Here is an 8,244-nt window from a genome sequence, read left to right as displayed (position 1 = left end):
CCTCCTCCTCCTCCTCCTCCTCCTCCTCCTCATGACCTGAAAGCCTTCCTCAAAGATGTTTGGCTTTGGGAGAGGAGGATACTCGAACAATCTTCCTTTCCTGTACAAGAAGAGATGAGTTGAGGTCCATGGTGCCCTCTTTGGCTCCCTCCTTCCCCTACTCCTTCCTCCGCACACAACACGTTAACAGTCTGTTCTACCGCTTTCCCTGTCCGTGTTCCTGTCCCTCCTTCACTCCCTTTCCTCCCTCCCTGCCTGCCTGCCTGCCTGCCTGCCCTCTTCCCTTCCTCCTCTTTCCCTCCTCGTGGCATACCTGCTTAACAAGAACTCTTGGATCTGCTTGCAAGCAGACTCCTCCACAGTCCACATTCTGAACGAGTGGCGATGGTGGATGGCGATCGGAAGCGGCAGCACCTTCCATGGCACCTGAGCATGACCTCCTCCTCTCTCTCCCCCTACCCCTTCTTCCATATCTGCCTTCCTCCCTCCTCCCTGCCTTCCTTCCCTTCCCGTACCGCTCTTGATCGCCCTCTTCCTCCTCGTCCTCGTCCTCGTCCTCGTCCTCGTCCTTCTCCCTATTTCCTCCGCTTCCTCCTCATCCTCAGCTGCTCCAGACCTGGTCTATCTCGAAGTAGTAGCTCGAGGGGAGGGGGATGTCCCTCCACGTGCTCGTGCACATGTGGGAAGGGACGCAGGCCCGGATGTGGATGAGCCCGACGATGCAGCCCATGCGCTTCCGGCCGAAGGGGACGAGAGGACACTCCGGCCAGAGCTGTCGAACTCGGTTCATCACCTGGAGGAGAAGGCGGAGGACGAGGAGGGTGAGGAGCGGGAAGAGTATGTCAAGGAGGAGGAGGAGGAGGAGGAGGAGGAGGAGGAGGAGGAGGGAGTGAAACGTGACATCATGACAGGAAGAAGGGGAAGGGGAAGGGGAAGAGGAGAGGTGGAGCAGAAAGTCAGATCGGTTGGAGAAACGACAGAAAGAGTCAGCGATGTTTTGTCACAAAGATTGGGACGGCTGGAACAGGCTGGGATTGAGAATTTCCAAACAAATGTTGGGGGAGGTAGCAAGGCTTTCGAAATTTCGAAACGCAATAGCAACGCAGCAGCTTCGCTGATTTCCCAGGACCATCTCATGAGCGACTTACCTGATAGTTGGTGAAATGATCTTGACTTCTACCGATGTGAAGGGCAAGCCAGAGGCCCTCTGAGGTTGGGACCTTGACATTGTAGTTTCTCCCTTCGATCTAATCTCATCACCATCATCTCCCATCATGACCGTCCCCTCCTCCAACATCTTCATCCCCCCCCCTGCCCCTCCCCCAACCTTCCTCAGTCCGAGCAGCGTGGCATCTGCAAGAGGCTGTTGGATGGTGATCGCCTTGAGCCGAGGATGGCTGAATTGACTCCTCCTTATGTCTGCCGTTCTCTAGGCACGAGCATCAACACAAGTCGTCAAGTCAGCACACATCTTACCTCATCCAGGTATTCATCGTATAGGATGTTCCCCTCGTCGTCAAGCAGCTTGTTGAGCTGCGGAGAACCATTTATGACACGTCATCGCTCGTCGCAATGAAAACAGTCAGACAAAGAGAGAGACAGACAGACAGACAGACAGAGGCACGGTCCAGTCAGTCAGTCAGTCAGTCAGTCAGTCAGTCAGTCAGTCAGTCAGTCAGTCAGTCAGTCAGTCAGTCAGTCAGTCAGTCAGTCAGTCAGTCAGTCAGTCAGTCAGTCAGTCAGTCAGTCAGTCAGTCAGTCAGTCAGTCAGTCAGTCAGTCAGTCAGGATCACCTCGGAGTCACTGTAGTCGTCAATGACTTCATCTTTCTTCTGGATCGGCCGCCATGTATGGGCATACATCAAGTACCTGGAAGAGAGGGTTGCATGCCGTTACAGGTTTGCAAGCCCGACGCTGCTCCAACGTACAAGAATCCGTCATCGTCCTTCTTCTTGTCGTAAAGCTCCTTCATGTCCTTTCCAGCAGCTGTCATACTTCATCAATCTCGCTTCTCCTCGTCCTCTCCTCCTCCTCCTCCTCCTCCATCACCCATCTCCTTTCCGCTGTCGCAGAAGAGAGTGATGGTTCCTGTCGTGTCCATCCCATCCTCCCAAGGGAGTCGCTTCCGCAAGATCTGGAGGTTGAGGTCAATGATGTCTTCTCCAACATCCCTACAGCCTGCGCTACCACCACACCACTACGACCTCGCTTGTTCTCGTCCTCGTCCTTGTCCTCGTCCTCGTGCTCTTCCTGCTCCTCGTCCTCGTCCTGCTCCTCGTCCTTGTCCTGCTCCTCGTCCTCGTCCTCGCTCGTCCTCGTCCTCGTCCTGCTCCTCGTCCTCGTCCTCGTCCTGCTCCTCGTCCTGCTCCTCGTCCTGCTCCTCGTCCTTGCCCTCGTCCTCGTCCTCGCTCGTCCTCGTCCTCGTCCTGCTCCTTGTCCTCGTCCTGCTCCTCGTCCTCGTCCTGCTCCTCGTACTCGTCCTCGCTCGTCCTTGTCCTTGTCCTCGTCCTCGTCCTCGTCCTCGTCCTGCTCCTTGTCCTCGTCCTCGTCCTCGTCCTCGTCCTTCTCCTCGTGCTCGTGCTCGTGCTCTTCCCACAACAACATCTCCCCTCTCCCCATCCTCGTCCCACCCTCCTTCCGCAGCCACTTACAGTCTCACCTGTACGAACTGTTCGAGGGGAAGGGAGGGAGGAACAAGGAACTTTGGCTTCTGTGTCTCTGGGAGGGGTATGCTCTCCAGGAGCTTCTCGGCGATCACCGGCAGCCCCCTTCCCGTCTAGCAGCGGGTCAGAGGAGACGAGCAAGGCACTGGGTCAGGGCAAGCCTCTCACACTCAAGATATCATCAGCCATCTTTTTGCGCTGCTCGAACGTATACTTCTCCTTAAACTTGCTGCGGATCTGCCAGAGCCTGTCAGGCCTTTCAGCCTCCTTCTCACCTCCACGCTTGACACCTCGTCGTAGCTGTTGGCCTGCTGACCATTCATTCGCGTCCCCACGAAACCAGTGGGCAAGCACAAGACCCGTCAAGACCCCTTATGTTCCACAGAACAACCTCACCTGCTCCTCTCCTTCCCCGCCGCGGAGCCAGAGGCGCCTGGTCGCCGTCTGAACAAGCCAGCTGGACGGGCTCATCTCATGACGGCCAGCTGAGCGATGACTGGTTGCCTTCCAGGGTGTCTGACCGTAGGCCTGAGGACGGATGAGCATGTGCATTCGAACTTAGCTCACTATAGACATCACCGTCGCTTGCCACTGCCAGGATGCCGAGACAGACCGTATCGGCTCACTGACATGGTCGAGCTTCGCGTGCAGCACTATGCTGTCAGAGCATGCGGCGATCCACAGCACCGAGGCAACGTGGAGTGCGATGTGTGTTCTGGGTCGACTTTTGGAATTATCTCGCTGCTATGAGAAGTGTGTGAGGGGATGGGAGGGTTCTGATAGACATAATACCTGTGAGACCATACTCCCCGCATCACTCAGCCTCACATGATTCTCCACCATTCCGCACCGAAGGAATTGTCGATGCTTGTGTTGTTCAGCATCCCTTCTTATGCAGATTCCTCATATCTCTCTCCTCTTCCTCGCATTCCTCTTCTCCCCCTCGCCCTCCCCCGCCGCTCCTCGTCTTCGCTGTCCGCCATCGTCCCAACAGCATCGTAGCTCACGTCGAGTCGCATCCCCCTTGCTCTGAGGCGGACCGACTTTTCAAGTCTGACTCTAAAACGATATTTTAAAAATAACTCATTTTTGTTCCCCAAGTCCTGATATAAAACCAATAAGTGTGAAGTAGTACTTTACAGTTGATACAGATATTTAGTCAATATCTTGTCACCCCTTCGTTGACCCGTTGTCTGCATGTTTTTACCGAGGTGGGTAGTGAGAATGACTATCATTTCCCCGATTCAAGAAACCTGATCCCTTCAGATTGGACCCGTTCCTTTGACCACCCTACCCAACAATTTCAGTCATTTTATCAGTTTAACTTACCCGTACAATTATCACCCCACCGTCTTGTACTCGCTACACTGTGAGTTTTATAGAACTACCCCTACCCCTGAGTGTCATCTCTGGTCAAACACCCCACCCTCAATATAACAGGACTTATTGACTTTAAAGTACCCGTACTGAACATATCCCTACCCTATATGTCCCCGTCCATCACTCTACGTCGTGATCCCTTTTTATTTCACCCCGCGCCACAAATGCATCTGCTTCCACAAATGCATCTGCTTGCATACAGCCTAGCTGTATGCAGAAGATCGTCAGCGAGTAGCGAAGAGGAGGGGAAGGAGGAGTAGGAGCAGAAGACAGTAGAAGTTCAGAGCAGAAACAACGTCATCAAGTTCTTCGTAGGAAGTAGTTGGCATGATCAAGAACCTTGACGGAAGGTCGCAGGATCCGTAGGGTGTGATAGTGTTGAGCCAAGAACATCATCATTTATTGTTGTAGTTCTTTTCAAAAACAACTTTGCATGCAGGATGTATGAGATGGAGAGGACGATTTTCACTGCAATGTAGTGCTTACCACGAGCAAAATCGGTCGACCAGACCAACATTCAAAATTGTGCTGTTCATGAATTCTGCTCTGTCATCTTGGCCATGCTGTGCGGTTTGCATTCATACGACAGGAAATTCCCTATGTGCATCCTCATGATGTTCGCATCCAACCTGCCTTGTGCTCCGCTTTCTGAACTGCTGCTGCAGAATGCCGTCGGATATCGAGGAAGAGGAAGAAGGGATTGCAACTCCGACAGACCCTCCTCCTCCTCAGGGCGACGTGGGGGAGCATGTCAAGAGTGCCCTTGCGAACCTCTTCGACAAGTTCCATGTCGCTCCCACCCGAGGTCAGTCGGTTCCTGTCAATGATCCGGAGGAACCGTCCGACTCCGACGAGGAGGAGAGGCAGGGGGACGACAAGGTTTTCAAGAGGACGGCAGCCTCGTGTGATGTGAATGGGTCGAAGGATCAGGGGCTCTTTGAGATCGGGAAGGAGGCAGGGAACACGCCAAAGACGACTATGTCCTCTCGGTCGCCCGACAACCATGTCTCCTCCTCCTCTGCTGAAGCCAAGACTGTCACCGAAGAATCTACTCGATCTCCGCTATCCGAGCACACAGCCTCCGAGGGCAAGTCAGCCGAAGAGCCTCCTGCTGTCCTCGCGCCAGAATTCCCGACGGTTTCTGGGGCAGGGGCCGCTGCTGATGCTGCAGCGGAAGGAATCAAGGAAGGGAAGATGGAATCGTTGTCTCCCGAGCAAGTCGATACCCAACTGCCAAAGGCTCCCAAGGAAGAGGAGAAGAAGAGGAGGACTTCAGAGACGAGGAGGATGAGCGATGGCGTGTCGCCGGCAGAGAAGATTGAGTCGGTGTCTGAGACGGTGGGAGGGAACCTGCGGGAGGGACATCAGAAGCCAAGAGTCGTGCTGGCCGCAGCGCCGCCCGCTGCGGGGGTTGGAGGAGGGACAATCAAGAAGTCTGAAAACAAGGAGGAGGAAAGAATCTTCGCCCCTGGCCAGGGCGGATCATCTCCGTCATCCCTTTTTCAGCCCAATGTAGAGGACAGGAAGTTGGAGAGGCGTTCTAGCTCCGGGCAGTTGAAAGGTGTACTGAAGCAGCCGTCTGTTGATTTGGAGAAAGCCGCTGTTGAAACTGCAGGTAATTTCTCGCCCGCTTCTCCCTCTCTCCCATCCACTACGGTCTTCTTTCCTCCTTGCTCTCGTGGGATGTCTTCTTCTCCCCTTGTCCAGCTGAGTTAATGCCCTGCGTAAGAGTTGGAGGCGCAGGAGCTGCGGTAGTGATAGAGCAGGAGAGGAGAGAGAAGAGGGAGGATTGCTGCGGTAGTGATAGAGAAGGAGAGGAGAGAGAAGAGGGAGGATTGCTGCGGTAGTGATAGAGAAGGAGAGGAGAGAGAAGAGGGAGGATGGAGAGGTAGGGGAGAGGAAGGAAGGGGGGAGGAGTCCTCCCCCTCTCCCATGTGCTCTGGTTCTCAAGATCCTAATGATTTCTGTGACTTGTTCTCGTCAGCTCCGTCTGGTATGCGTTCCTTCCTCCTCGGTCTTACCGCAGGCCTTCTCTTCGCAATGGCGCTCGCAGCTCTCATCGTTGCTATTGTATCGCCTGCTCTCTGTGTTCTGCTAGTCGCCATCGTGACGAACGTGTCAGGTTGCCTTCCGGAGGGTGTGAGAAGCTTGACTGGTGTAATGACTGATTGCGAACGAGAAGTACAACATTTTTGGTCTCATGCCAATACCGGCGATTCAATAATATGGTGCTCCTCTCGCTATCATTTCCTTCCATCCTCCTACCCCCATCATGCCCACCACGCCCCTCCTCATCGTCACTCTCAATCGCTTTCATCATCCCCTTCCTCTCCCCCTGTTCATTTATTCGCCAGCTCATCGAAGTTCGGCTCATATCCCTTTTACTCGAGGATGTGAGCTCCAGCAGAGGCGTGACAGACGTAGAAGGTCGCCTGGCAGCCACGGGTGAGGAGGAGGAGGAGGAGGAGGAGGAGAGACGACAACAAGGGAGCAACGCGATCGACCCGTGAGAAAGTGCAAAGCTCGGAGGGAGCGCATTGAGCAGTGGAGGACGCAGAGGCGGGACGCCTACCTGCCTGCCCCCAGCTCTCTTGGGGTAGTTCTCCTCCACCGCCTTGCGGATTTCTTCCACCTGCACCCCAGCACAGCGTCAGGGTCGGTGGCGGGAGCGAGCTGGACCTTGAGCAACTGACCTTGCTTTCGGGAGTGAGGCAGACGACGGAGCCTCCGAAGCCTCCGCCTGTGATGCGGACGCCGCCCTCCTCCCCTACCACGGCCCCGATGATGTCGACCAGCGCGTCGATCTCAGGGGTCTGCGGGTTCATCAAGGTCATGAGGAGCAGGAGGAGATTGGAAAGGAGGAAGAGGAGGATGACTTGAAGGAGAGCTTTGTTGGAGGGGGTCAGAGGAAGACGATTGGTATGATTGTAGGGAGAGAGGCGGGAGGGAGAGCAGGAGCAGACGGGAGAGAGAGGGGTTGCGGAGAGAAGAAGGGACGAGGAGGAGGATCAGGGAGGAGGAAGAGGAGGAGGAGCTGACCGAGACTTCGAAGTCATTCTTGAGGGACATATGTGATGCAAGCATGAGCTTGCCGACGGTCTTCAGGTCGCCTTGCTGCTGGGAGGTGAGGGCCAGCTGGGAGAGCTGAGGTGACGTCACCTTGAGAGCCTCTACGGTCTTGGAGACGCGATCGTTCTCCAAGACGACGTGGCGAGCTCGTTTGAGGACGACAGGGTCCAGCTCCTTCAGCGCCGTCGTCATGAGCAGAAGAAGGTGAGCGGGTAGGGGAGGGAAGGAAGTCAAAAGTGCCGATGAGAGCAAGGAAACTCAGGGAAACGACAAGAGAAGATAAAGTGAAGGGGTAAGGGGAGGAGGATTGCAGAAGGAGGGGGAGGGGGAGGGATCAAGATAAGAGGCGGAGCGTGGAAGGAGGACGGATTGAGAAGTTGAGAAGGAAGGCAGCAAGTGTCGGGGTAGTTGGGTACCTTAGAGTCTCGCTCCAGTTGTTCTGGGGTTACTTCCCTGAGATAAGAGACGCCGAAATGACGAGCAGCTTGTTCGCACTGCCGTAGGATGTCAAACAAGGACAAGGACGAGCATGTGACGAGGAGAGAAGGAGCGAGAGAGATCAAGATACGAGTGAGAGAGGCAAGGAGAGGAGGAATCGGAAAAAGGAGAGTGAAGACGGAAGGGGGGAGGCAAGGCCACCTGTTCTCTACGTGCATTGTACTCCGAGTCCAACCCAGCAAGTTCGTGCTTGGCGTTCGAGTTCACGATGACAACTGCACAGATCGTGATGAGAGAAGAGTAGAGGCCGGGGAGGAAATGAGTCAGAGCAGTAGAGTTGCTGTAAGAGCTGTATGGATGAAGACGAGGATGCGGGGGAGGGAGAGGGGAAGGAGCAGAAGGAGATGTGCTGGGAGAGTGGGGAATTTTCACCTGCGACTCCTTTGGGGATTTCGACGTTCTTAGCGGAAAGGTCGCGGCAGTCAATCATGAGAGCCTTCCCCTGTCAATCCGACTTGACAAGCCGTTGACAACATGGGGTGGATTTTCTCACCTCGACGCCCATGGAGCTGATGTACTGATCCATGATGCCACACTTGCAGCCTACCCAGTGCCTGTAGGAAAGGAGATGAGGAGGAGGAGGATGGAGGAGGAGGAGGAGACGGCAAAGTTCGGAGAAAGGAGGAGCAAGGTA

The 8,244-nt window shown here is 55.0% G+C and overlaps 3 protein-coding genes across 3 annotated transcripts in view; 1 reads left to right on the top strand and 2 right to left on the bottom strand.

Annotated features, from left to right (window-relative positions):
* The window catches only part of GUITHDRAFT_146626 (hypothetical protein), a gene marked incomplete at both ends in the record, with an annotated part of 9,257 nt that extends 5,751 nt beyond the window's left edge, over positions 1–3,506 (bottom strand). The window contains 16 exons of the mRNA XM_005822139.1: positions 37–100; positions 314–414; positions 617–772; positions 1,149–1,220; positions 1,328–1,429; positions 1,477–1,533; positions 1,794–1,869; positions 1,929–1,986; positions 2,050–2,134; positions 2,188–2,634; positions 2,660–2,776; positions 2,832–2,900; positions 2,939–2,971; positions 3,060–3,191; positions 3,231–3,404; positions 3,456–3,506. Of these exons, the coding sequence (XP_005822196.1) occupies positions 37–100; positions 314–414; positions 617–772; positions 1,149–1,220; positions 1,328–1,429; positions 1,477–1,533; positions 1,794–1,869; positions 1,929–1,986; positions 2,050–2,134; positions 2,188–2,634; positions 2,660–2,776; positions 2,832–2,900; positions 2,939–2,971; positions 3,060–3,191; positions 3,231–3,404; positions 3,456–3,506 (1,794 nt within the window). The remainder of the gene's footprint in view (positions 1–36; positions 101–313; positions 415–616; positions 773–1,148; positions 1,221–1,327; positions 1,430–1,476; positions 1,534–1,793; positions 1,870–1,928; positions 1,987–2,049; positions 2,135–2,187; positions 2,635–2,659; positions 2,777–2,831; positions 2,901–2,938; positions 2,972–3,059; positions 3,192–3,230; positions 3,405–3,455) is intronic.
* Positions 3,507–4,709: 1,203 nt separating this feature from the next.
* On the top strand, positions 4,710–6,186 carry GUITHDRAFT_146625 (hypothetical protein; the record flags this gene model as incomplete). The annotated part of the gene is made up of 3 exons (XM_005822138.1): positions 4,710–5,658; positions 6,028–6,113; positions 6,166–6,186. 3 exons carry the CDS (start codon positions 4,710–4,712, stop codon positions 6,184–6,186), a joined length of 1,056 nt encoding a protein of 351 aa, XP_005822195.1.
* A 238-nt stretch (positions 6,187–6,424) lies between these two features.
* Positions 6,425–8,244, bottom strand: part of GUITHDRAFT_146624 (hypothetical protein) — a gene marked incomplete at both ends in the record, with an annotated part of 4,413 nt that continues 2,593 nt past the window's right edge. Inside the window, 9 exons of the mRNA XM_005822137.1 lie at positions 6,425–6,475; positions 6,616–6,675; positions 6,737–6,856; positions 7,083–7,157; positions 7,203–7,286; positions 7,529–7,606; positions 7,752–7,825; positions 7,983–8,052; positions 8,104–8,164. Of these exons, the coding sequence (XP_005822194.1) occupies positions 6,425–6,475; positions 6,616–6,675; positions 6,737–6,856; positions 7,083–7,157; positions 7,203–7,286; positions 7,529–7,606; positions 7,752–7,825; positions 7,983–8,052; positions 8,104–8,164 (673 nt within the window). The remainder of the gene's footprint in view (positions 6,476–6,615; positions 6,676–6,736; positions 6,857–7,082; positions 7,158–7,202; positions 7,287–7,528; positions 7,607–7,751; positions 7,826–7,982; positions 8,053–8,103; positions 8,165–8,244) is intronic.

Source organism: Guillardia theta (assembly GCF_000315625.1).
Source record: "Guillardia theta CCMP2712 unplaced genomic scaffold GUITHscaffold_130, whole genome shotgun sequence".
NCBI classification, from domain to species: Eukaryota; class Cryptophyceae; order Pyrenomonadales; family Geminigeraceae; genus Guillardia; species Guillardia theta.
Note: the sequence above shows the minus strand (reverse complement) of the source record. Positions and strands in the feature narration are given on the sequence as shown.